The 25,643-nt window shown below is 48.2% G+C and overlaps 11 protein-coding genes and 2 non-coding genes across 15 annotated transcripts in view; 8 read left to right on the plus strand and 5 right to left on the minus strand.

The window, feature by feature from the left end:
• BDCG_08738 (pyruvate kinase) overlaps positions 1–1,900 on the minus strand; it is a gene marked incomplete at both ends in the record, with an annotated part of 2,421 nt that extends 521 nt beyond the window's left edge. The window contains 6 exons of the mRNA XM_045424526.1: positions 97–930; positions 1,008–1,129; positions 1,228–1,308; positions 1,394–1,440; positions 1,506–1,550; positions 1,759–1,900. Coding sequence (XP_045273216.1) covers positions 97–930; positions 1,008–1,129; positions 1,228–1,308; positions 1,394–1,440; positions 1,506–1,550; positions 1,759–1,900 — 1,271 coding nt within the window. The remainder of the gene's footprint in view (positions 1–96; positions 931–1,007; positions 1,130–1,227; positions 1,309–1,393; positions 1,441–1,505; positions 1,551–1,758) is intronic.
• A 1,963-nt stretch (positions 1,901–3,863) lies between these two features.
• On the plus strand, positions 3,864–3,998 carry BDCG_17845 (uncharacterized protein; the record flags this gene model as incomplete). The annotated part of the gene is made up of 1 exon (XM_045426895.1): positions 3,864–3,998. The coding sequence occupies one exon, from the start codon at positions 3,864–3,866 to the stop codon at positions 3,996–3,998; it is 135 nt and encodes a 44-aa protein (XP_045282667.1).
• A 494-nt stretch (positions 3,999–4,492) lies between these two features.
• BDCG_17846 (uncharacterized protein) lies at positions 4,493–4,888 on the plus strand (the record flags this gene model as incomplete). Its single annotated transcript, XM_045426896.1, has 1 exon — positions 4,493–4,888. One exon carries the CDS (start codon positions 4,493–4,495, stop codon positions 4,886–4,888), a length of 396 nt encoding a protein of 131 aa, XP_045282668.1.
• An 800-nt stretch (positions 4,889–5,688) lies between these two features.
• On the plus strand, positions 5,689–5,796 carry BDCG_17847. Its single transcript has one exon. It is a non-coding gene; the product is annotated as a tRNA-Pro (tRNA).
• BDCG_08740 (40S ribosomal protein S8) lies at positions 5,788–7,288 on the minus strand. The gene is made up of 2 exons (XM_045424527.1): positions 7,094–7,288; positions 5,788–7,005 (listed from the first exon to the last, which is right to left on the minus strand). Exon 2 carries the CDS (start codon positions 6,827–6,829, stop codon positions 6,317–6,319), a length of 513 nt encoding a protein of 170 aa, XP_045273217.1. The 5' UTR covers positions 6,830–7,005; positions 7,094–7,288; the 3' UTR covers positions 5,788–6,316.
• Positions 7,289–7,300: 12 nt separating this feature from the next.
• On the plus strand, positions 7,301–9,996 carry BDCG_08741 (uncharacterized protein). The gene is made up of 3 exons (XM_045424528.1): positions 7,301–7,615; positions 7,669–7,835; positions 7,901–9,996. Exons 1-3 carry the CDS (start codon positions 7,578–7,580, stop codon positions 9,130–9,132), a joined length of 1,437 nt encoding a protein of 478 aa, XP_045273218.1. The 5' UTR covers positions 7,301–7,577; the 3' UTR covers positions 9,133–9,996.
• A 416-nt stretch (positions 9,997–10,412) lies between these two features.
• Positions 10,413–14,427, plus strand: BDCG_08743 (uncharacterized protein). The gene is made up of 5 exons (XM_045424529.1): positions 10,413–10,719; positions 10,795–12,668; positions 12,745–12,962; positions 13,041–13,278; positions 13,360–14,427. Exons 2-5 carry the CDS (start codon positions 12,374–12,376, stop codon positions 13,962–13,964), a joined length of 1,356 nt encoding a protein of 451 aa, XP_045273219.1. The 5' UTR covers positions 10,413–10,719; positions 10,795–12,373; the 3' UTR covers positions 13,965–14,427.
• BDCG_17848 lies at positions 14,427–14,525 on the plus strand. Its single transcript has one exon. It is a non-coding gene; the product is annotated as a tRNA-Leu (tRNA).
• Positions 14,526–15,412: 887 nt separating this feature from the next.
• Positions 15,413–15,657, plus strand: BDCG_08744 (uncharacterized protein; the record flags this gene model as incomplete). Its single annotated transcript, XM_045424530.1, has 2 exons — positions 15,413–15,516; positions 15,561–15,657. The coding sequence occupies 2 exons, from the start codon at positions 15,413–15,415 to the stop codon at positions 15,655–15,657; spliced, it is 201 nt and encodes a 66-aa protein (XP_045273220.1).
• A 1,358-nt stretch (positions 15,658–17,015) lies between these two features.
• BDCG_08745 (uncharacterized protein) lies at positions 17,016–19,079 on the minus strand (the record flags this gene model as incomplete). The annotated part of the gene is made up of 1 exon (XM_045424531.1): positions 17,016–19,079. One exon carries the CDS (start codon positions 19,077–19,079, stop codon positions 17,016–17,018), a length of 2,064 nt encoding a protein of 687 aa, XP_045273221.1.
• A 1,311-nt stretch (positions 19,080–20,390) lies between these two features.
• BDCG_08746 (homoisocitrate dehydrogenase) lies at positions 20,391–23,665 on the plus strand. Its single transcript, XM_045424532.1, has 5 exons — positions 20,391–20,591; positions 20,652–20,692; positions 20,806–20,975; positions 21,043–22,125; positions 22,186–23,665. The coding sequence occupies exons 1-4, from the start codon at positions 20,567–20,569 to the stop codon at positions 21,896–21,898; spliced, it is 1,092 nt and encodes a 363-aa protein (XP_045273222.1). The 5' UTR covers positions 20,391–20,566; the 3' UTR covers positions 21,899–22,125; positions 22,186–23,665.
• Positions 21,958–23,980, minus strand: BDCG_08747 (uncharacterized protein). Its single transcript, XM_045424533.1, has 3 exons — positions 23,281–23,980; positions 22,630–23,184; positions 21,958–22,549 (listed from the first exon to the last, which is right to left on the minus strand). The coding sequence occupies exons 1-3, from the start codon at positions 23,438–23,440 to the stop codon at positions 22,278–22,280; spliced, it is 987 nt and encodes a 328-aa protein (XP_045273223.1). The 5' UTR covers positions 23,441–23,980; the 3' UTR covers positions 21,958–22,277.
• Positions 23,981–24,014: 34 nt separating this feature from the next.
• Positions 24,015–25,627, minus strand: BDCG_08748 (N,O-diacetylmuramidase). Of its 3 annotated transcripts, none has more exons than XM_045424535.1 (3): positions 25,135–25,627; positions 24,894–25,036; positions 24,015–24,819 (listed from the first exon to the last, which is right to left on the minus strand). In XM_045424535.1, exons 2-3 carry the CDS (start codon positions 24,923–24,925, stop codon positions 24,519–24,521), a joined length of 333 nt encoding a protein of 110 aa, XP_045282670.1. In that variant the 5' UTR covers positions 24,926–25,036; positions 25,135–25,627; the 3' UTR covers positions 24,015–24,518. The 3 variants fall into 3 exon arrangements, with proteins under 3 accessions (XP_045282670.1, XP_045282669.1, XP_045282671.1); XM_045424534.1 differs by having other exon boundaries at positions 24,894–25,022; positions 25,135–25,556; XM_045424536.1 differs by lacking the exon at positions 25,135–25,627 and having other exon boundaries at positions 24,894–25,121.
• Between the last annotated feature and the right edge of the window lie 16 nt (positions 25,628–25,643).

Genomic DNA, 25,643 nt, shown 5'->3' on the forward strand with positions numbered 1-25,643 from the left:
CACGATATTGTCAGTATTTCAAATATGAAATGAAAATTTGTTGGTTTGAGGGGCGGCCCCCCGGGCGGGGGGGGGGGTATGTGAAGCTCCCCTTACCTAGTCGTAAGAACCAAAATAGCCCCCGCATTCAGTTCCAAGCTAGCGGAGACGGCTGCCATGGCAATGGACTCGACGGTATCCATCGGTCGCGGCGCCAGGTTCCGCAACTCATCAAAGACATTGACATACGGAATGGCAACCTCCGCAATCAGACACGTCTCATGCATCATTGAAACCGCCTCCTTGGGATAATCGCCCTTAGCCGTCTCGCCAGACAACATGACACAGTCCGCGCCATCCAGGACCGCATTGGCGACATCCGAGACCTCCGCGCGCGTCGGGCGCGGGTTATATGTCATCGACTCGAGCATCTGCGTTGCGCAAATGACCGGCTTGCCCTTGATATTGCACTTGGCAATCATCATCTTCTGCGCAATGAAGACTTTGGAGGCGGGGATCTCGATGCCCAGATCACCGCGCGCGACCATGACGCCGTCGGTCTCGTCGAGGATCTCGTCGAAGTTGTTGACGCCCTGCTCGTTCTCGATCTTGGCGATGATCTGGATTTCGCGGCCTTCCTCGCCAAGGACGGCGCGGATGTCACGGATGTCGGAGGCGCGGCGGATGAAGGAGGCGAAGATCATGTCGACTTTGTTCTTCACACCGAAGCGGAGGTCCTCCTTGTCCTTCTCGGAGAGGGCAGGGAGATCAATGTCGGTGCCGGGCAGGTTAACACCCTTTTTGGAGGAGATGACGCCGTTGTTCAGACATTTGGCGCGCAGGGAGCTGTCGTCTATGATTTCGAGGACTTGGAAGGATAGGATACCGTCGTCCACGTATATGAGTTTGCCCTTCGAGATCACCTTGGTGATGTTTTTATAGTCGACGTATCTGATTATAGCGATTAGATATTTTCACTGAGAGGGGGTTCTAATCGCAGTAGCACGAGGAACAGGGAAAGGACCAACAGGTGATTGATGTCACTCTTCTCCGCATAATCGTCATGCGACGTAATAATCAACTCCGTCCCTTCAGTTATTTTGATATCTTTGCCATCGAGTGTTTTCCCGGTTCGGATCTCAGGTCCTTTCTATTATTAAGTTAAAAAGTGAAAGTAAAAGCCATCAACTCCCAAATTCGCACGAGCCGTTATGAATGTAGTTCATAGAAATAGGGATATAAGCTTACGGTATCCAAGGCGATAGCAAGAGGGCGGCCTTCCTGAACTTGTTCTGCCCTTCTAGCATTATCGATGACGGATTGATGATACTAGATAGAAGGCAAGCCAGTTTAGTTACTGGAACAAATATCCAAGAACAGGTATATTATAATTATAATAAATGTATTCCCTTACGTCGTAATCGCCATGGGAAAAGTTCATGCGAACAACATTAAGACCGGCTAGAATATATAAGTCAGTCGTCCTGTATTAAATACATCGAAACGCAGCGGGGGGTAAATCGAACCTTGGCGAAGGATATTGATCTTCTCGACGGAATTCGTTCGAGGACCTAATCCACAGGAAGGAACGCAAAGGCTAGCGTGTTAGCTTGGGTCTATGATTTAATTTAAAGGGTATAAAATCAAAAATGAAAAAGTAGAACGAGCTTCTGCAGCTCCAGCCACCAGTGCGGGGTGTTGAGGAGAGAAACCAAAGAAGGAGTAGAGTAGAAGAAACTATGTTGATATGAGGAGGTTTGGGGTTCAGGTCAAACGCACCAATGGTACCGATGATGGAAGTACGGCGGAAGTTTGCGTAGTTGGCAATATTCTCTCCCCTCAACGGCGTGTAGTCACACTGCAGCTTGGACATCCATTCCAGCTTGCTTCTACTCGTGAGGTGATCGAGAGAGTTCGCCATTTTGGTGGTGGGTTGTTGCTGTTGACCTTGTAGCGAGGCCACGGTTGCAGAGGTGATAAAAGAACTGGTGGCGGAAAAAAGAAGACGGAGAAGAAGTAGAGCAGAGGGAGGAAAAGAAAAGAGGTGTGGGGTAACTTATCCCTCAGCCAGCAAGCAAGCTTCTGGGTTATTCTTACGTTCCCAATCCAATAATAATATTAAATAATATTAATATTAAATGGCACGTTGGTTGAATCTTGGAGGCGGCCGGAGATGTGTTGGCGTAGTTACACAATTCCCAACCAGCCAGGAAACAAAGAACAACGAACGGCAGGCCTCGTGTGCTAGGGATGGGATGGGATGAGGTCCCGGGTTAGGGGCCTGTTTCTGTATTGTATTGTTTTCTTTTCTTTTCTTTTTTTTTTTCTTTTTTTCTTCTTTTCTTTTTGCTCGACAAGGGCGGACAAGGGGGTTGGTTGGTTGGTTGGTTGTTTGCAGAATAACGAATAACGCAAACTACTAATATAGGTAGGTGGATGGAAGGAAGAGAGATAGTTGATATCTCTTGTTACAAGAACTAGTTAGTAACTAGTCATCAGCTTCTTCTTCTTCTATGTAGTTAGTTACAGGAGTAAAAAAGAGGGAAACAGAATTGGAAGAGAAGAAGATATCAGCTACAGGAAGAAACAAATCTCCCTTTTTATAAACATTGCTTTACGTCATACATATTTATTTTAACTAACTTAGTTAACTTATTTATTACTATTATTACTGATTTATTACTCCGTATTATTATTATTTTATTGTTCCAACGTATAGTATACATACACAGAGCTCAGAGTGAGTGAGCTCTTTATCAGCCAACAAAACCCACTTTCCAAGTTGCTCCGCAATCGCCGCTGCAGTCGCATTCTTCTGTTGCAACTCAACCATTCTTTCTATTTGGATGCCGTTGAACACCCCAAAATCTATCAGAAACACCCCCCTTCGTCCCAGATACCCAGATACCCCTCCCAGACACCTCAAGAATGAGTATATATATTTATATCTCTATTTCACAAATCGTTGAACACACAATTGCCTTTTGCGCGTGATCTTTGCGTAAGAGCCCTAGATCCAGACCCGGCCAAAGGAGCCCCACCACGTGCAGCGGGGAATCTGGCTGCTGATTGGCTGGATCAACTGTGGCGCTAATCTCCTGGATTTATGTTTTTCCGTAGACATCCAATCTCAACACTAGTCCTAGTCTGGACTAGCAGTAAATCGTCTCTTATATATGGGATCCGATCCGTCCAGGTCCGTCACATGACTTCCCACATGCCTCATTGGCTTTCCCAGGCAACCGAATTGCCCGAACCAACCTGCTAGCAAACATCGCAACATCAGTGGTAGGGTATATATCTTCGACAATATCAAATATCAAATCCACCTCTCCGAAGCTTCTTCCTCTTCTCCTTCAGCTACTCTTCAGCTACCACGATATCCTTGTCTGTTGTCTTCTATCAGCCGAGCAAGAAAAGCGTGGCTGTACATAACACCCCTCGATAACATACACCAAATCTATCAACCATGGTGGTTCGTCTCTGCCCTCTGCACACTCCCTCTCTAGATCCTACATGTTGAATGAATCCCATCCCTCCGTAGCATTCTTACTGACACTCTCCCTTCAGTTCGGACGCATAACCCACTACGCCTTTGATGCCGTTCTCCGTACGTATTCCCCCCCCCCCAAAGTCAAAACAATCAAACCAACCCCAACCCAACCTTGCGGGGGAGCACCAGCTAACATATTATAATTGCCCCAAAAAACAGTCTCCGCATTTCTAGCTGGCATCAAGCGGTCAACAGGGCTAACGTAAATATCATTACCCCCTCCTATTTTTTAATCTGCTATTTATCTATCGGCAAAAACTCCTTCCCCTCCCACTTCTTCCCCCATCATAAATCTTCCACACATGCACGTGAAAAGGAAACACAAGCTAACATGCACTCACCTCTCCCCCCCACTTCCACGCGCGACGACGGGAGGGGAATGATGGACCGGAATGTTGCGGTAGCGGTATGGGACACAAGTAAACAGGAACTGCTCCTCCTCCTCCTCCTCCTCCTCCTCGTTTAACCCGCCTCTACTACACCTCCCTATCCCACAATACGGCAACCACAAGAATTACACAGACCCCATCCCACCGAAAACGAGGAGGACCAGCTTTTTCCGAGCCCCTTGCGTACCATACCAAAACCGCAACTGTAACCGCCTATCACATCCCCCCTGCGTCCGTGTCGTTGGGTCAAGTGGGGTCGCCGGATCAACCCCATTTTCTCAGCCCCAGCCTCAATTCGCAAAAGATATCGGATAACCCGCAGGTGACTAAGTGGTTGGAAAGTTACTTGGGGATTGGCGAATGGGTGATGGATCAGAGCGTTGCGGTGTTGGGGTCGAGTGGGTATTTTGAGAGGAGGCGTTGAGTTTTTTGGTTATGGTGCTGGTGTTTTTTTATTCTTTGTCATTTTCTTTTCAGGAAGGGAGTTCGTTTTTTATTTTATTTTTTTATTTTATTTTTCGGTTGTTGGTTTAGGGGAGGAGACGGTGGTGGAAAATATATTTGTAGGCTGATGGTGAGGAGTTTCCTTGCATATACATACATATGTATATGGGCATGGTTTGGTGGCATGATATCCCTATCTCGTGCAACGACACAGATGTGGTTATATATACCAATGCAAACCTGCGGAGAAGAAGGGCCAGAAGTGGAAACGGGAGACACAAGGGGAAGAGCACTCCGACATGAACAACGCCTAAAAGTCGACCGACCGACCGACCGACCGACCAACATTTACTCACCTTCGCTTCCTTGGAACACTACGCCGGCGGAGAAAAAGCAACGATTGCCGTCGGCTGCCGGTTGTTGGGCAATGAATGATCAAAAAATCGACGGGATATCAAAGGGGGAAAGAGGGAGGTGGACGACAGGAGGGAAACCTGAGGGGCGGGGTGGGCTGGGCTGGTAAATTCAGGAAATAGGCCGCCCACAAGCCTCGCTTCTCCTTCTCCTTCTCGCTCCCTTTTGCCGCGCATATCTCGTTCCTGTTCCGCCCAGATCTCACACGTCGCATGTCCCCTCCCATTCCACTTGTCTAGCCAAACCCGAGTTACAGATACCCGGCCTCGCGAATCGAGGCGGGTTTCGGGTGGGGTATATGAGAAATATCTACAATTCTCCTCTCTTTTACTAGCCGTCCTCCCTTAACGTCTCTTCTCCGGTATTTGGTAGCCTTTTTTTTTTTTTTTTTTTTTTTTTTCCCTTGACTATTATTGTTATTGTTTCCTTGGTTGTTTGTGTATTTCCATCTTGTTAATTACGTTTTATTATATCCCTCTCTCACTCCTGTTATTCTGTTATTCTGTTTCTGCGTATATAGCGTCAATCCATGAATCAAACTTATGATTAAAAAATGATGGGATCAATGAAGAGACTCTTATGATTCGTAATAAACTTGATATTTGTTGCTTGAGGAGAAGGTGGGATTGTTCAACCTGCCTCTGATCTTAGAGTAGATGTTCATCATGAATATATATTCCGCATTCGCAGTGGCCCTCCTCTAACAACAACACCGGAACAATATATACCTCGCCCAGGACACTACAACAAAAAGAGAAGTCCTTGAACACATGTATCTCCCGATCCCATCAACTCAAAGAAAAAAAAAAAACCAGGGAACCGAAGTCCAAACCGCTCCATCCAAACCGCCAAAAATATGGCCCAATCGTACTTAGGAATTTTAACCGCAGTCGTAGTCATGACAACTCAGGTCTTGTGGTCTAGTGGTATGATTCTCGCTTAGGGTTCACCCTGAGTCATCACTGACATACTATATGTATATGCGAGAGGCCCCGCGTTCGAGTCGCGGCAAGACCCTGGTGTTTTTTCGATTTCTTTTTTTTCTCTCTCTTTTCTTCTTGGAATATATTTTTGAGGTTCGCAATGAAGTTGAGATCTTTTTTTTTTTTTTTTTTTTTTTTGGCAGTGGAGAGGACAGATTGGCTGCATCGTCGCGGGAAAAAAAAATTACCTTAGGCACATCATTGCTCATTGCACGCCATTTCGTCGACATTGCATTGCGAAAGTAGAAAAAAATCGAAGACATGGTAGAGTCTAAAAGCCCCAGTTTTATACAGAATGGTCTTGACCATCTATCAAAATCAAAATAGAGAGACGGGGGGGATTTTATCCATCGATAATATACAATATACATACACACACAGAAATGTCGCAGACACTGGTCCTCCAAAAACTCGAGTCCAATGCCGTGTACTGCCTTGCTGTAAAAGACCAGATAAACGTGCAAACTCCATTCCAAATGCGGCCAAAAACCAAAAAAGAAAGGAAACAGAGGAGGGCGGGGAAAATAAAAAAAGACCACCACAAAAACCTCCGCTCAAACAACTCTACATAACACCATGCCTCCAGTCATCTTCTCCACACACTCCCTCGCCTCCAAAATCCCCTGATTAGTCGACAAAAACAAACACTCCCCCGGCGACCTCAACCCCTCTACTGTCTTCCGCTTATGGCCGCGCACAATATCTCTCAACATGGGCACATCCAGCGTCAGCCGGCGCGTGGGCTTGCTCACCATCGACATCTTGGTAATGACCGGTTCGCTCTGCCAGTATTTCAGCCCCAGCCAGAGGCGGCGCGAGGCGACGTTTTCCCTCGTCACGGGCTCGATGGGCTCGATTTCGTCGTTGGCGGCGGGGATCTTCAGGAGGACGTGTTGCGGGGGTGGGTTGAGGCCGGCTAGCACGACGGTGGAGATGAAGCCGGCATCGCGGAGGGCGAGGGCGAGGCGGAGGTGGAGCTTTGTGTTTGAGATGGAGGTTATGGCCAGGCGGGCCTTGGAGGCGTTTGTGATGGAGGAGCAGACGTTGGCGAGGTTGACGAGGGACATTGTGATGGACGATGTTTCAAGTTTTCTTTTCCTTCTTATTCGTTTGCTTATAGGCGTATGGCGGAGGGAGGAGAGGAGAGGAGGCTATCGCCTCGAATTTGGTTTGCGTAGTCCTTTCTTTGGTTGGGCTGGGAGCTTGGAGGATAGCCTCTTTTTCTATTTTGTTGCAAGTTTGGCTGAGGGGAGGTTGGTAAGTTATACCCATGGATAGTGATAGGCAGAGGCAGGGGTAGAAGATGCAATTGGCTTCAATGAGATACTCACTGGTAGAAACATGCATAAATTTGGTCGAGCGGGTGGTGATCTTCCTAACCTCCTCGTTGAATATCAGTCTGCCAGCTCCGTCAATGCAGTGAGTTTACATACAAACTTCCGCCAAATAAATCTGCGATGTCTGAGTCACGTGATTGGTTTCGCTGGCGGCGTTGGTTTGCTTGGCACGCAATGTCTGGATTAGGCAATTCGCGACTTCCTCCCTGCTCCTCGCCGTGAGTGGTCAGCTTCAGTCCTGCCTAAGCGCGGGGCTCAGCTGCAGCACCAGCACCCGCAGCAGCCAGCAGCCTTTGCATGAGGAGAGTCACCATGGCGGCGGTTAACTGTTCTTCGCCCATCTGGCATGCCCTCAATATAAACCAGTAGCCCTCATTGTCTGCCTCGCATCTTGTTCTATTGTTTCGTCTCTCCCCACCCTCCTTTTTCGCTTGTTCTGTCCGCTGTCTCGTAATCTCATACGAGCTTGTCGCACAAGATGCCTCCTCTCCCAAGCGAAGTGTGCTTGCTCACGGTGTAAGATAGTGCCTACATCCCATAGAGAACATATGTGACTGACAAGATACCAGCTTTGTTGACGTCCACTACTACTTCTCGGCTCCTACACCGCGGCCCTTGCACCACCGCTTCGATAAAGGTTCCTACCTGTACATTTATCATGATGCCGTCCAGAACAAGGCGAGAATCGAGATCGCGAATCACCCAGGATTGCCCGAGCAGGATGCTTTCTGTGGATGTATGTCAAGATTTAAGTGTCCATAGTCGAATCCCCCTATGCTGACGAGCGCGGGGGTATCTTAGCTCTGGGAACTGTTCATCTGCGCAATTCGGATAAATTCCCTACTCTCTGCACCTTGACTGTACATGCTCATCGACAGAATACATCCGGGCCACCAACACCTACGAGCATTGGCCAAAACGAGTGGCTCCTGCTCAACGTTGACCCTCGCGATGGAGGCAGGTCATTTCTTCGACTCCATACCCTAGATCTCTATTTCTGGACGTCGAATGATGCCGTTCTATTTTTTGAAAATGCTCGTAAATTATTGGCTCCTGCGCAGCTCGATGTTATGCCAGCCCCTCAACAACCCCAGGCGCACGAGGTTGCGATCAGCTCCGTAGTCCAGAAGCTAGAAAATGTAGCGATAACCGACCCAGCTTACCACAATGGTCTGACGAGAAACTCTCAGACTGAGCCTGCCCCAATACAACAGCCTCAGCCACAGCTGGCTCCTCAACAATTTGCGCCTCCACCTACTCAGCCAACGCCATCAGAACCAGTTAGTCCCTTAGAAGCTCCGCCCGCCTCCAAGCAAGAGGAAGCACAGATCAACTATACTCCTCTTGCGTACAATCCTTCTGCGCCAGCCGCGCCAGAGCCCATTAAGCCGCGCGAGAAAACGCCTCCACCGTCTGATGGAGCAGCTGGAACTGGGCTTGCCGCTGCCGCCGTATCAGAGCATGGTCAGGCATTCGCTCCTCCTCCAATGTCTCCCGGATTTCCCCCTCCCCCACCCACCCAGGCCCCGGGATATGGTGGACAATATGCATCGCCGCCTCCAACAGCCGGTTTAGCCCACACGTCCTCTATCTCCTCCCGTTCTTCAGGACACAACCACAACCATCCTGGCAACATGTCGTTTGCTCCTCCTCCTACCGCTGCACAGGTACCACCAGCAGCTCCAGGCGCAGTGCCATATACGCCACCGCCGCAGGACCCAAATGCGCACTTATTCAGACAGCAGAGTTTTGGTCCGCCACCTGTATCACCTCACAACCCAACACATCAACATTACCAGGGTGGCTATGTCCCGCAGTCTGCCCAGCCACCAATTGGTGGATACGCGAACTATTCTTACGGCCAGCCACAGCAACCGCCACCTGGAGGGAATTCCTATGACATTCATCACCAGGTCTATCGGCCAACGGAAGCTGAAGGCAATGCAAAATATGTCAAACAGAATCAGCGACAGTCGACATCGGGGATTGGGAAAGGTGTTGGCAAGTTTCTGAAGAAACTTGACAAACTCTAGAGCGCCCTCCACTTCTCTAAATAGAAAGGACCTGGGAGGACGTAGCAGTTTGCTCTGGATTACCTTCCGCTTCCCAATTTAACCCCGCAAACGTTTCACAGCGTGCTGACTTAGCTGCTTACTATGAATTGAATCTTTCCTCTTTTGGCGCTCAACTCTGATATACACTACTACCCCTATATCGCCACTGCTGATGAACCACCTTTTGCCTGACGGATAATTGGTAATTTGTATGAAGCGTTTTGTTATTATTTACTTATATTTTGGTATATTTGTTCCCATATGTTTGTTTTCGGCATGAGCTCACGAATTAGAATGAGAATATATGCGTTAAACCCGCATGACTTCAGTGTTTTTCGTTGCTTTGCTTCCACTTTTGCCCTTTTTGGATATCTGTTTTTCAATATTTAGTATTTCCAATTGAATATCAACAACATTTTTCACTCGCTGCTCACCGAGCGTCCCAGGAGAACCAAAAAAAATAAAAAAAAAATAATATATATATATATATATATATATATTCAGTTTGGTCAAACCTAGGATAATCTGAATTGATTGATTGAATAAGGCCCTGCCTTCATTAAGGCATGGATGGGCCGTTCAGTCAAAGACAAATCTTCTCGGGAATCCCGCTCGAACTAGAAGATGTGTGTGTCACAGTTTCAAGACTCATTGACCTGCCAAATTACGTCAAAAAGGGCGTCACTTTGATGCTGGATAGATAAAATACCCACGGGACGCTCTCCCAATCCATATACTTCACTGCTAGCCAGGGTGATGCAGCTCCCCTCTCGGATATTAGTACTATATCATTCTGCGTAGGGACATCCTAAGGCATCCAGCAATAACAGGCTTCCCGACCTAGCATGCGAAGCCCCCTGCGATCCAACGAGCCTGAATTTGCCATGGATGGCCCTGACCGCTTCAAGGATGGACGACAGTCTATAGGTTTCCTATGCTTGGAATTCTGTGTCCCCGACCTCATCCGTGGTTTTCCGTCGGATGGTCAGCGATGCTGACAGTTATGCACCGCTGGGGATGGATTTGACAGCTTCCGCACAAGGCCACATGGGCGGTTCAATCTGGATGGTAAAGAGTACCGTCGCTAAGGGAAGGGAAAGCAGGATGTATAGATGCAAGCAAGCAAAAACACTCGCGGTGTCACATCGAGTGCGGTCCATTGTGGGGATACCCGCCATCGCGATAGAAATTCTGGGGTAGTTAGATGACCTTTGTCATTTTTGTATCTAACATTTGCCCATCACTCGAAGGTAATCAATCTTGCACCATTTCGATTCCGCGTACTCTGTATACGGCACGTTCATTGTTGCTATTCGGAATCTTTTTCTCTCGTCTCCGCATAGTGCAAATCCTGTTCATTTTACTTTTCATCCCTACCCACCGTCGATTCGCCAGGTTTCTTTCGTTCCCAAGCTCGGCATTCTATTTATTTTGGGGAACTTGGTAGACTGTCGTTGCATTGCTAAAGAAAAAGATACACAATCCTTGATCCATATCGACAGCCTTAAAATGAGCCACTGAGCGAAGCCAGGATACTACCTGTCAGGTTTCAAGCAGCGAACCTAGGTATGTCTTTGGGCAATATTGCCTTCATAACTTGCAGGATAGCGTGCGGGGAAGATAAAAATTAACTGCCTGAAGAATACCTAGTTCCTTCACACCCCCTTCGAAGTGCGTTTTGAAATGGTGGAGACCCTGTCGCAACAAAATTGTCAACTCACACCGGCCGCCTCGTCTGCATAAACTCAGCTCCTCCGACACGGTTTCCATCGGTTAAATCGCCAAGGTGTTCTCCCAGACAAGGTTTCTCCAGAGTGATAGAAGCGACAATACCCAAGGACGGACGTTGGGCCTGGCGCCGCTAATAATCTGGGGAACATTTTTGGCTTTCGCGAGAGCCTAACCTGCAGATCTCACAACCCTTAGCATCAATCATTATCACCGCCGTCAAGGATACACAATAATATTAATAAAACATCCTGTTTTGAAGCCTGGACTTGGCGGCTCTTTTGGAGGCGCAACTTCGGGCCGCCTTGGCGCGCGATAACTAGTTAATGCCTGCCGCGTTTTCTTTTAGTCTCATTCTACGCTGCGTATAGCGACACCCTCCGGGCTCACTATATCGTGAAGCGGATGGCTCGCAAATCCCCCTGAGCAAATACTACTCTGCTATTTTCCCCGCGTTCTGTGCTAAACCTTGCTTTTACCCACAACATGGTTGGGATTTTATGCAGTTTTTCTCTTTCGAAGACAAATGGATCCAAATGCTTTAATGCTTACACGTTGGCCGTGATATCACGGGCGTGCGGTGCGAGCTTGCCCTAACTAATGATGATTCTTCCGCCAAAAGGAAATAAAAAAATCTCCAGAAAAAAAGCCTGATACGTTTAACCATCTCAACGGACAAATGGTCCAAGGATCGCCTTGGGGTGAACAAGCTAGGAAAGTTTAACGGGATATATGGCCAGGGCCGTTCAAGACGGACTCCATTTCATAGACTGACAAAATTGTGACAATCAGGACTTACCCCCAGATTAGTCCGAAATTGGCGATGATCGATGTTTCATAGACAGGGACCAAAATCCACTGACACAGCAGACAGTCCTCTACCAGCCGTCAGCCGAGCATCACCGCGGCAGAGCTGGAGTCGGGAGGAACATGAAAGTTTGTACTATTTCATATGCCTCCATCCGCCAGGGCCCGAAATTGCACGGCACCCTACCGTGGGCAAGACTTCTCCGCATATCAAATCCCTCTTTTCGAGAAGATGTTTCTTTCCACGATTCCAAATCCAGGGCAGGAATCCGTTCTTCGGCTTGGCTGCTGAGTTTTTGACTGTCTAATTCGCCCGCTGTGAATCAGCTGGCCTCTGATCATCACACCCTAGTTTGCTAGACACAAGCTCTAGAGATCCCTGTTTATCACTTGGAAGACATACACAGTACAGTATTCCCCGTGAGTACCCATGCGACACATGGTAAGCGATCCTCCTAGCTCTGGATGTCCGGGATAGGGGAGGAGTATTGAGGAGCTGCTAAGGCTGCGCATGGGTCACCATGATTGTTATGTTGTTCTCACTGGGGAGTTATAAAGGGGACACCGCGCCTGGCAAGATGTGTTGGATATACTCCTCCGTCGATAGTGACCTTCATCCGTTCGAGCAATCTTTGACTTACAAATTCCCATTCTCGAAGTGTGCCCTTGGTTTGACTATCTCAAGATGAAGCTCTCCCTTCTCGCCCCCCTTGTGGCGGCCGGCCTGGCAGTGGCCGGCAGTCTACAGGCCGAGAAAAACATGCTGCAGATGCAGCGCCTCATGGACATGAAGCTCGCTGCTCAGGAGAAGCTACGCAAGGAAGGATTCTTTGATGAAGGTCGATTCAAGTCTATCAAGAGAGAGGAGCGTTGCGTTAACGGCAAGGCCGGCGAGTTCAGCTGCAAGAATGTGGACATGACATCCTTCCTGAGCCATCAGGACATGGGAAGTCGCACGCGGCGAGGCAACGATGTTTGGGGTAGGTTACATTCTGGTCCTTTTTTTTTTTTTTTAAGTCATTTCCTGGGGCTGCCTGCTGACCTCAAACTGCGCAGGTTGGAATGCCGATGACGGTCGTGAGTTCGTTGCGGTCGGACAGACTGACGGCACTGCATTTGTCGAGGTTCTGAAGGGTGGTAAGCTTAAATACCTTGGCCGATTGCCGACGCAGACCCAGTCAAGCACATGGCGCGACATGAAAGTCATTGATGGATACGTCTACATCGGCTCAGAAGCCCCGGGCCATGGCTTGCAAGTCTTTGATATGCGGAAGGTAGGAACGAAGAACAGCAACTCTCCAATCTGTGTACCAAGGGCTTGAAGATATACTTACATGTGGTGAAATATATAGCTGGCTAAGGTGAAAGGTAGACCAGTAACCTACGACATCAGGAGGGATCTCACAGCCTGGTTCAGAGGTTTTGGTAGCTCTCACAACATCGTCGCGCATGAGGACGCCAAAATGATCTATGCCGTCGGCACGGGACGAACCACCCCATGCAGAGGTGGATTGTACATGGTTGATGTTTCCAACCCTGCTAGGCCTACATCTCCTGGCTGTGCCAGTCAAGATGGATACGTCCATGACGGTACGTATTTCTATCGACGCTCGATTTTTTTCTTCTTCCCTAGTTTACCAAATAATTCGTTCATCTAACACACCACCCCAGCCCAATGTGTCATTTACGATGGCCCAGACGAGAGATACACTGACCGCCAGATCTGCTTCAACTACAACGAGGACACCCTCACCATCGTCGACGTAACCGACAAATCCAACCCCGTGCAAATCTCCTCAACCCCCTACGAAGGCGCCTCGTACACCCACCAAGGCTGGATCGCCGACGAGGACATGGAATACCTACTCCTGGACGACGAGCTTGATGAATCCGACGGCACAAACCCAGGAAAGTCAGGCCACACCACCACTTACATCGTCAACATTTCCAACCTCGCCAAACCGAGGTTCACAGGCTTCTACCAGTCACCCGTCAAGTCAATCGACCATAACCAGTACGTCATCGACGGTCTCGCATATCAGTCCAACTATGGTTCTGGCCTGCGCATTGTGGATGTCTCCAGTGTTACCCAGGACGCGACAGGCAAGGGCTTTAAGGAGGTTGGGTTCTTTGACTGCCATCCCGAGGATGATAGTGTTGGCGGTAAGGTTGAGTTTGTCGGCTCGTGGAGTGTGTATCCATATTTCAAGAGCGGGACTATTGTGCTTAATAGTATTGAGCGAGGTCTATTTGCGTTGAAGTATAACCCTGAGTAGAGCGGAATGGCATACATAGGGTAACTGTGTGCAACTTTGAAGCTGTTGCGATTTTGCACAGGGTCTGATGACCCTGTCATGGCCGGAAATTCTTGCAGCAGGATACTACCGCTTCCTTTTTTTTCCTTGTTTCTGATGGAAGGTTATACTCCATGTAACTAACGGGTCTGAAATCGCCGGTAGACCATGCGTGATATGATCATGAGCTGGATTTATGCATTAAAGGCTGGTCTAGACTTTTCCGGTATATATGAATTACAAGTAACTGCATATGGGTAAATTTATTCTAAGCTTGTTGTGGTCTAAACAATGTATCATGCTTTAGATTTACGAAATATGCAACGAATAATTCCTAGTTCACTCTGCGCACATTGAGCGCAACATGTTAATTCCAAACATTGATATCTCGCCACCTGAGCCTTATAAGATTTCCTCGGGCTGTGCCTCCGTCAACCAAGTATCGGGAAGATGGCCGAGTGGTTATGGCGCTACGTTCAGGTCTTGGCATTGCCGAGATTCGTAGTAGGGCAACCTGCGTGGGTTCGAGTCCCACTCTTCTCATCGTCGTTTTTTTTTTCTCCCTCTTTTTCTTTTGTGTACGTAATATACTATCTGTTTATTAGGTCCTTTCTTCCCTCTCTCAACAGAGACAGATGGGCCAAATGATTCTGGCCATCGCTCTTCCTGTACGGAGTAGTGTGTACAACCGAGTGCGGTTTCTGGAAGAACGACACTTCCAGAACCAAAACCTGACATCAACATCACTTTACAACGCTCAACCTTCTCAGCTCCCTTCTTAGTGGCATGCTCCCCCCCCCCTACAAATCCTGTGTCAAAGGGCATAGCGTATAGCAACATGCGAAGAGATCGCGCCGCGTACCGAAATATCCGCTTCCACGACGCCTAAACAGGCGCAAGTATCGGAAGTTTTTACCAGAATAGCTCCATCACGGAAGAAAACCTCATCTGGATCCTGAACGATGTTCTCTTACTTGTAGATGAGGGGGACTCGTGGACGATTCAGCACAGAGCCACAGGCCGAACCGTCACGCTAGTCAAGCAACCCCGTTGTGTTGGGAGATTATGATGTTTTCTCCACAGGTGTACTAGTTACAGTACATCATTCCATACATGTAACAGCGTTGTCAGCACATCTGAAAAATTCTCAACGCCACGGCCGTCGAAGCCCGGGCTAATTAATACCCTCTAGGATCCATTCGAGTTACTGATGAGCCCTGGGTTGCTCGACTCTGTAGCCACTCTGTCTCTTCGGGAGATGGATTCCGAGATGGGGCTCGTGCCAGAGATGGGAAATGTGTTGTATCCGCACAGGTGAATCTTGGGGCACAGTGGGATGACTGGGTTTGAGGCTGCGCATGTGTTCCCGTTAGAGAAGGAGAGTCTCTGGATCCAGCTCAACTAAGAATGATGGATAACCAACATGAATCATGCTGTGGGAGCGTCTAAAATTAATTCCATACAGAATTGATCACTCATGGCAGGACATCTGCACACTCGCTTTGACCAGTATCTATTCTCTATACACCCAGATGTAAGTGTTTAGAATTGAAAATTATTATTATGCCATACTAACAGAGCAAAGGATGGTTACAAGATTGTTGAATTTGGGCCTGGTAGCTGTGGGATTGACGGAAGAATATTGGATCCTATTTTGCCGCGACTCAAACACTGATGGTCATGTCTCGGATGAGCTGCTGCGATGGCACTTCCGACAATCTGTGCTTGCCAATATGCATGGTGCAGGAGAGCCTATCTTTGAGTCTGACTTTCCCTCTGGTCAGATATGAAGGCAACACAGCGCGATGAACCTTATGGCAGAGAGAGGTTTGAGATGGAAGTTCAGTCAAGATTGAAATCTGTCACAAGGGATAAGTAGCTAGCTGGAATTTCAAACGATTAAATGCACATAGACGAATGCCTTGAGTTTATGAGGAATGAAACCTGATAGATGCAGTAGCCGGCGATGGTATGAGATTATCACAAGTGACTGGCTTGAGGCCCTTGTGTCTGGTGCGTCGTGAACCAGGTGTATTGACGCAAAGTAATATTTTATTGAAGAATATAATCATTTGAGCTAATATGAAGTGTTTCAAGTCAAATCAAATCAAATTAGAATCCGAATCAGACTCAAACATATTAAAAGGAGGTTATAAACCAAAAGAAAAATATTTGAGAAATAGAAGGGAAAATGTAATGAATAAAGGAAGCTGCGAACGCAGAGAAGAGAATAAGGGCAACATTGAAAATTTTCAAAATTTCAAAAGAGGATGACTATAACAGATAGAAGATAATAGAAATGTAAAAAGTGAGAGGGGAAAAAAAAATAAACCAAAAAGGAAAAATAAAAGTAAAACCGGAGGAAGAGGGAAGACAGAGAGGTTGAAGAATGAGAATGAAATTTGAAAGATAGAAGAAACATGTGGAAAAGGAAACCACACATAGCCTCTCTTCTTTCACACACACATGAACTCACACAAGCAAAGCTAGTTTGACTGACTGTGAAAGACGTAGAATAGAGTAAGGTAGAAGGCGTTCAAAATAAAAGATACATAATATGAAGAATGTGTATTGATTGAAAAAAAGAGTAAAAAATATATCACCCCTCATTGTGTACTTCGTTTAGGCAAGCAAAGGCCTAGTCAAAGTCAAGGATAGTAAAGCAATGCAAGCATGCATGCTATGTCCATCCATGCTATAAGATAAAACAAACAATTTATAGGGGTATTTATATCCTTTGAGCGGAATTCGGGGCCAACAAAAAAAAAAAAAAAAAAAAAAAAAAAAAAAAAAAAAAAAAAAAAAAAAAGTCAAAACTACGTAGATATATTGGAGATGATGATTGATATTGATCGAAATGTAGCCAAAACGAAATCCAAAATTGAAATGAAGTCAAAATAGCGCTTAGTAAGATGTATGATGCTGTTCTTGTTGCTCTTGTTGATGTCGTGACCAATACCAGAAGGGGTCGAAGGGCGGATATGCAAGTTAAAATGAGCACACACCTCCACTCTTCCCATAGGAGTAGCTATATCATAGCTCGACTTTCTCAGTAGGTTCGGGCAACGGAACTTTGGCGGGATCCTCTTCGACAACGGATACTTCTGCAATCTCTAGCAAGGAATCATCAGCGGGTTCAGCTGCAGCAGGTTCGGGGCCAGTTGGTTCAGAAACAACAGGTCGGGGCTCAGATTCCGGTACGGGTGAGGCTTCAGAGACAACAGGCTCGGGGGCTATAGATGGTTCGGAAACGGTGGGTTCGGGCTGGGGTTCGGGCTCAGGGATGGGCTCGGTTGCAGCCGGTTCTGGTTCATCAACTGTTGGCTCTGGCTCTGACTCAGGTTCGGGTTCGGGTTCAGGTTCCCGTTCAGGTTCAGGTTCCCGTTCCGGTTCCAAAGTTGGCCCAGGTTGGGGTTCCTGAATAGCAATCTCGACCTCAGCAGCAGAGGCAGCCGTGATCTCACTCCGAGCCTGAGCCTGAGCCTGAGCACCATCCGGCTCCTGCTCCTTGCGGGGTTCTACATGCCCATTTGACGACACTGTGCGCGCAGAGTTGGCAACACTGTTCTTCTTCGAGGACGGCGGAGTTCTCGCAGTCGCGCTAACATTACTGCTTGCACTTTCCCCACTCTTCCTCCGAACTTTTGGTGGACCAGAACCCCGAGGTGGGCTTTTGATTTCAACCTTCTCATGCATCTTGCTTGCGGAGCTTGCAGTGGGACGCATCATTCTTGCTAAAAACGAGTCATCAGGGGGCCGGGTAGCTCCAACATTGCTGACGCGTGACCGGGGTCTGTCATAGGCCGTATTCTGCTGGGGAGCAAGGGAGGATGCTCTGGCGGGCCTTTTTTGTGTGGCAGATGCTGCTGGACCAGTTGATCTTGACGAAGTGGTATTTCGATCACTTCTCAAACTCGAGGGTCTGCGGGTGAGGGTTGATGTGCGTGTGCCCGCTTGGCTTGCTGGGCGGCCATCCAGATTTGTTTTCGCTGCAGAAGACGCGGTTGGTGCTATCATTGAATTTGGGAGGCGGATTGGCTTTGTTGGAGACCTTGTGCGGGATCTGTTATTTCCGGGAAGATTTTCGGAAGATGACTTTTTCATCTTGTCCCGGGAGGGTACTGATGACTTGGGTTTTCCTACAGGTTTGTCTGCCGCAGTCCGAGTGGGCTGTCTTGTCGCAGGTGCTCTAGATCTGTCTGTCTCCTTGGGTGTGGTTTTGGGACCGGGATTAGATATGGTAGTTGTTGGTGTCCTGGGGGTTCGAGGGAGAGGCGATTTCATATTCTTTATTGAAGAATTCTTAGACATAGTGTTGTTGGCTGCATTCCCGACAACAAGTTTCGCGGGACGTGACGAATTTGTAGATGCCTTGGAGTTCTTGGGCGCAGTTTTATCTGACGATTTTCCGTTCATACGAGCAGTGGTAATTGGTGTTCCTTCCTTTGCCCGGGGAGAATCTTTTTGCAAAAAATCACCCTTTGATTCGGGTTTGCCTAATTCCTTCGCTTCTGTCGTAGTAGTGGACGTCAAAACGTCTCGCGAGGTAGATTGTTTGCCGGGTGTAGGGGAATCCACAAGTCGAGACGGTAATGTTGCAGCCCAAGGTCTATTGACATTCCCACTACTCAGAAGTCCGCCATTGCTGTTGTTGTTGGCATTGTTATTCATATTATTATCTGGCGGCGAGGAAGCCAACGACCTGCCCATCATAGCAGCCTTATCCGCACTATCACCTGAAGACATAGTAACGGACCTCTCTATGGGGCTACCCACATCATCAACGCCACTAGACATGGTTCTGGTCAGCTTCCCAGGGGAATTATTGGTGCTGCTATTGTTGTTATTGGTATTATTGTTGTCCAGATCCGTTGCCTTTCTCAACCCCCACATAGGAGGACTTCCAGGTTGACCAGCACGTTCGACGGCCACGAAGCTTGCTCGAACCTTAGAGAGAGGGCGGACGGAGCCGGGGCGGTCATGATCGATTGGTGAGCGGCCTCTCGAAGGGGGAGAAGTTGATGAGTGGTTATTGTTATTGTTCTCAAATCGGGCCAGCAGGCTCCGGACACCAGTCTGGGCCCGACTGTCCGACATGATGGATGATCAGGAGGGATCAATTAATCAATCACTCAGTCAACCAGCCAGTCAACCAGTCAACCAGTCAACCAGTCAGTCAGTAGCGCGGGGGACGGGGGATGTGATTGCTGGCGGGGATGGAGGTTAGGGGAGAGGACGCATGCAGAGAGGTGGTGTGGATGGAGGTCGAGATGTGATTGTCCGTAGAGAAGAGGTTGAGACGAGAATAGATTGAGAAAATAAAACAAGGGATACGAGGGGGTATTGCTAGGACGAGGAAGGTTGTTGGCTGGGGAAGGAATTGTGAAACCGGCGACGTTGACGGTGAAGATGAGGATGAGGCAGAAAAGGGAAAGGAGCAACAACGCGTAAGTAACCTAGGAGGGAGCAGGTAACGTGATTGACGGCTAGCTAAATAACATAGCGCCGGCGGGATCCAGGGAGAGAGGAAGAAGCTAAGACAAGATGGATGATAATAATTAATTAATTACTAAAGGCTAGTACTATACTCATGAATGCAATGGGACGAGGGTTGAAGGTAATATAAGAATCCAAGAATATTTACGTTGGTGATCGCCAGATGGTTGTTCTTTTTCCATTTGTTTTCTTTTTTCTTCTGTGTGCCTCGTATCTTAGTTATTATTACTCACAACAAGGAAATAAGGGGTTTTCTGCTGGGTCACATGGGGGAACGTGGCTGCAAGGACAATAACTAATGCAGTGACTTGTACAATCTGTACACCCATCCACGGCCAGATATAAATAATTAACGAACGCGGTGTTCAGTAGCAATCAGCTATTTTGTCGTCCCAGGAATATACTCTTCGGGAATCGAGGGACCATCTGCCTGTCTGCCTATCTGCATATATTTATCTACCTTCAACGCCCCGGAATGCTGCATATAGAGCGGCCAATCAACAGCTGTCCTCTTTTAGAGACAGGACAAAAGACACAGAGCTATCCCAACGTCATTTTAATTTTGGATGATTCTCTGCCTGACCCAAAGGAAGAATTGGTAGACACTCCCAGAGGGTTTTGAGTTGAGCGGGATCTAATCCTAGCTCAAATGCAACCGTTTCCGAGGTCTTCTGCCTGAAACCTGTTGGGTGTTTCAAGCAGCGCTGATGAAGGGCGCCTGGTGGAGGTTATATCTGGGCCTGTATTACTAACACCGCATAATTTCTCATAGGCATTGTATTTCACCATGAACTACTCCGTACAAGCATAGACATAGATTAGTTAACTGCACAAAAGAGAATATCTGGTTTCCCGAGGGCCCAGATTCGCAAATGTATCATCAAAATTCCCCAAACTATATCGCCCAATCAGGAAAAGCATAAAACACAGGGATGTTCACAAACCAAACCTTAAATTTGGCCGAGGTCACATTACATAAGCGGTCTTGGCTCCGAGACCGGAAGCTGCGAATGTTTTTCCAAGATTTCGGTTTGAGTTTGAGATAGAGAGGAAAGATTTACTTTTCCACCAGCAATAGCTCTACCACGATGGCTGCCAGAACACTGAGAATAGGTCAATTGCCTTCTATACACCCCTCCGTTGATGTTTACTGCTACTAACAAATTTATATAGGCCTCATCCCCGGTGACGGGATTGGGAGGGAAGTCATCCCGGTATGCTGATCCAATATCCTTGCTACGATGACTCGATATGAACTCCAAAAGAGAGAGAAAGAAAAAAAACATCTATTGAAGATTTAAAATACTGAGCGAAGTTATAATAACAGGCTGGTCGCAAACTCCTTGAATCCTTACCTGCGTCTCTGGGTTTAAACTTCTCCTTTGTCGACCTCGAGGCGGGCTATAATACCTTCAAGAAGACGGGGACCGCCCTCCCTGATAAAACCGTCGAGATCCTCAAGAAGGAATGTGACGGTGCGCTGTTCGGGGCTGTCAGGTAGTTATCTAGCTTATCTATGAATACCTCCGACTTGTGAGAACTGTATGCTCATGAAAACCTCCAGCTCCCCTAGCACAAAAGTCGCGGGCTATTCCTCCCCCATCGTCGCCCTCCGCAAGAAACTAGATCTATACGCAAACGTGCGCCCTGTCCGCACCACCACGGGCTCCTCCGGCTCCAACCCCATCGACCTCGTCATAGTCCGCGAAAATACCGAGGACCTCTACGTCAAAGACGAGAAAACCTATGACTCCCCCAACGGAAAGGTCGCCGAGGCCATCAAGCGGATCTCAGAGCATGCCTCCTTCCGCATCGCCACCATGGCCGGCAACATCGCCCTGCGCAGACAAAAGATTCGCGACACCGCCGCCGCCAGCGACAACGTGAACACCAGGTCCAAACCCATGGTCACCATCACCCACAAGTCCAACGTTCTCAGCCAAACCGACGGCCTCTTCCGCGAGACGGCACGCCGCGCACTCGCCCAACCTCTCTTCATCGACACCGTCGCTGTTGAGGAACAAATCGTCGATTCAATGGTATACAAACTCTTCCGCCAACCATCCTACTACGACGTCATCGTCGCGCCAAATCTCTACGGCGACATCCTCTCTGACGGTGCCGCGGCGCTAGTCGGTTCACTGGGCCTCGTACCCAGCGCCAACGTCAGTGACAACTTTGCCATCGGCGAGCCGTGCCATGGTTCTGCCCCGGACATTGAGGGCAAAGGCATTGCGAACCCGATCGCAACGCTGAGGAGCGTGGCGCTTATGTTGGAGTTTTTGGGCGAGGAGAAGGCTGCTGCTATCATTTACAAGGCGGTTGATGCGAATTTGGATGAGGGGAAGTTTTTGTCGCCCGATTTGGGGGGCAAGGCGAAGACGGACGAGGTCGTTGCGGATGTGCTGAGGAGGTTGTGAGAGCCAGGTAAATTTATGTGGGTGTGTAAACCCCTTGGGCCGTAGAAGGGTGGAAGGGAGTTAGAAGCAAAAAGGCGCACAAACGATGGGCCAATGGGTACTTATTGTTATTCAAAATAGATAGATTTCAAGATTAATCGATGCTTGTCTTCTCCAGCCACCGGCACAACACCATCCATATATTAAAATCGCCTTATCATCCTAGAGATATCGAACCGCTTGAGCCGGTATGTACTCCCAAAATTCCAATCCCAATTTCCGACGCAATGTATGTTAAAAACTATTAGAGTAAGCAAACGATCTAAAGGGGCGGCCTGCTAACAATGGCGACCACCTCACGCGTCGAAAAAACATCATTTCAAAATATTCACAGCAAAAATCAATCGACACCCTCGTCGTCGTCATAATACCTTCTATCATCGCTACCTTCCGTATTCTCACCGTTGTCCTCATCCACATCGTCGGCATCATTGGCGTTTTCATCATCCCAATCATCCTCCACGCTCCCCCGACCCAAAAGTAACGTGAACAACACTACAAAATATACATCCCCCGTGCGCTTATTCTTCAGCACATAGCGCAGCTGATGGTTCTTCGCATCGATGTATTTAGTCACCTTAATTTTAAACCCGGGAAGACGGAGGGAGAAATCTATTATATGTACCATCATCAATGCTCTCATCAGTCCAATAAACAAGAAGAAGAGGCGGTAGGCGAAGAAGAAAACTCACCATTAAACCCCAAATACCCATTCCCAAAATCCGCTTTATACAGCCTCCCCTCCTCAAACTCAAACCGCTCCCGATTCCCCTCAGTTAGAAAGAACTTTCTCCTCCCCGCAGGGTCGTCAGGAACACCTAATTTTCTCCTCATTTCCTGCCCACTACCCTCCCCACCTTCTTCAATGATCTCCTCCTCGCTATTTCCAATTCCCTTTCCTTCCCCCTCTCCACCCACCACCGCATCCCCACCCTTCCTCTCCTTAGCAACCCCGCAAACCCTCAAATAGTTCCAACTCGACAACGCCGCCCCATACAAATATGGCTTATCCGCATACGCATCCCCCTCCAAACCGGGGTCAATAGTCCACTGAACGATCCTCAGCGCCTGGTTCGTGCCCGGCGGCAACCGGTCGCGGATAGGACGGTCGAAATCGTTGCCGAAGACGAGTTCCGAGCCGGGAATCGCGTGCTTGGGGACGAAGGAGACGGCGATGGAGTATTGGTCTTTTGTGCGGGTTGGGTGGGAGAAGTATGGAGAGGTGCGCGGGGAGTTGGGCGGGAGGCCTGCGGAGGGATAGAAGTTAGGTAGGGCGCGTGAAAGATTTTATTTAGTGATTAATTTAAGGGCGGGAGATTGTCGAATGGATAGTTTCTACGGACCAGTGTAGTCTTGTATGCGTACGCGGAGGTCGATGGTTGCGTGCTCTGTTTCTATGAGGTGGGGTATGGGGGAGTTGACGGCGACTGGCTTGTGGGTTGAGGGGTTGTAGCTGGGGCCAGCTGTGACGGAGAGGGTGTAGTTATGTTCTTTGACAGGCATTATCAGGGCGATGTTTCTCTCTTTATATGTAGTTGTATATATATAGGCACCTATGTGACTCTTTCTGGGGTCATCGGTGGCGAAAATCTCACATGGCTGGAGAATGTAGGGAAACCTGAGGTGTAAAATATAACGAACGAACTATTCGGTTATTCACTTCACTTGCACCACACTATATATAGCTTTAATTGGGTTTGAGAAAGGATGAGTTCTCTCATTGTCGGCCTTCCTGGTAAATGAGCTGATGATATCAGAATCTCTGGCAGAGAAGGGATATGACGCCATGGCGGAGCGGCCTTGATAGATGCTGCAGGAACCCGCTTATCCCAGTGAAACGTGCCAGATAAGGAGTTTTCTATCCGGCTCCAAGAGTATAGATGCAATGCTCCTAACGGTTTGTTGTTGGGGGAATGCAAGTAGATGGATGTTGGTCGTCGCGTTCGCGCGACAGTTGCACTTGTTGAAGGCGCGATCATGTCAGAGCAACCTCACCTCCTATGGATAACTAGGGGTTAAACCCTTCCCCCAGAATGCTATCCGCATATACAAACTATGTAAAATGCACTTATACGCGGAGACCGGAAAACTACATAAGGCTAGGAGAATATATATAATATACATATATATTACTCCCCAGCCCTTATAAGTTGCAGCAACAGTGGAATATTATTCATGAGGGGCGCTGTTTTCGACAATCATTGTAATATATACAGTTATTCCATTATCATCAGCCCATTATTTATTCGCCAGAACCAGCAGCGAACAGACGCATAAACACTACTACACGCGTTCACAGTCATTGGCTTTACAAGTTTCAACAACCCAAACAAAACCAAAGGACCAGCCAAAAAGATTCAACCAGTGGTCAACTTCAGCAGGCCCTCTTCATCCCCATTGAACAAATCCCCATCCCCCAAAACTCATATTTATCTGTATACTGCCAGATCGTATGCGCCTAACCACTAGGCGCCGTGCTAGGACTCTCCGCCCACCGCGCCATCATTAGTAGACATGTACATACTCGCAAACCGCCTGCTGTCTCCCGTGCAAGACTGCAACCAGCTCGGCGACGTATAGATCATCGGATACCGGCCCGTCTTGCACTTGCACGTGCCGACAAAATCCTGGACCCAGACGATGCGCTGAGCCCGTAGCACTGGTTACCGTTCGGGTTTGTTTCGATATCGAGCATGCCCGGCAACGTGATGCCGTCATCACTCCAGCCGCCCCCGTGGGCGAGGAAATAGTTGGCCTGTTCCGCGCCGTTTGTAGAGGCCCGGGTGCGCGAAGTGGTAGCCGCCGCGGATAAAGCTAGCCTTTGTGGCGCCTGTGCAGTGGCTGCTGAAGGACGGGTCTTTGTAGCGGGTACCTTCGGTGGCCTGGAGAGGGATGTTATTTTACTTTCTTGGTTTGGCGTGTGAGCACGAGAATATTAGGGGGTTTGTGGACATGCCTTGATGATAGCAAAGCGAGCTCCTGACTCATATGCTCCCGCAAAGTGGACGGATGTTTGCCAGTTGGAGATATCGAAGCCTTGAACGGTCGCGTTGATGATGCCCAGCCACGGGTGTAAGCTTCATGGCTTATTGATTCCGTCTGATTCTTCTAGTCACTATCTCCTCGAAGGGTTACTGATTGGATTGATATGGCTTCTGAAGAGAAGCCGACAAACTGGTAAGAGGATGTGAACTCACCTTATATTTAGTTCACCCATCGGATAATTACTAGGTGGCTTGATTTTGAGGATCGGTACAACTTGCAACGGGATATGATGCATCCCATTTTTCTGAACAGTGTAGACCACATAAACCCTGCAAATTTCATCATTGTAGACAGGACGGGAGCCATTTATCTTCTGCGTTTACTGGCGATCATCAAATTTTAGCAACAATGCGCAACATCATGGTGAAAATATCCCAGCTTCTATGGGCATTGCTCCTATTCGCATCTAGAATGGCATTCTCGCTTGAGACCTAAATTGCCATTATTTCAAGGTTTGAACGTTGAAACCATCCACGGGAGCAACAGATGTTTGGCTGGACCGATCACGACAGATCCGGGTGTTAAATCTTGTTTTTGTCTCAAGGTGCGAAGGGTGCCTCGTAGAGCGATCCGCTGTCCTGTTTGGATGTGCAGACGGTTTAGCTTCTGAGGCTGCATAGCCTCTAGTTAATGGAGTAGGCGAACATCTATATGAACGCTG

This window comes from Blastomyces dermatitidis (assembly GCF_000003525.1).
Source record: "Blastomyces dermatitidis ER-3 genomic scaffold supercont1.12, whole genome shotgun sequence".
Classification (NCBI taxonomy): Eukaryota; Fungi; Ascomycota; class Eurotiomycetes; order Onygenales; family Ajellomycetaceae; genus Blastomyces; species Blastomyces dermatitidis.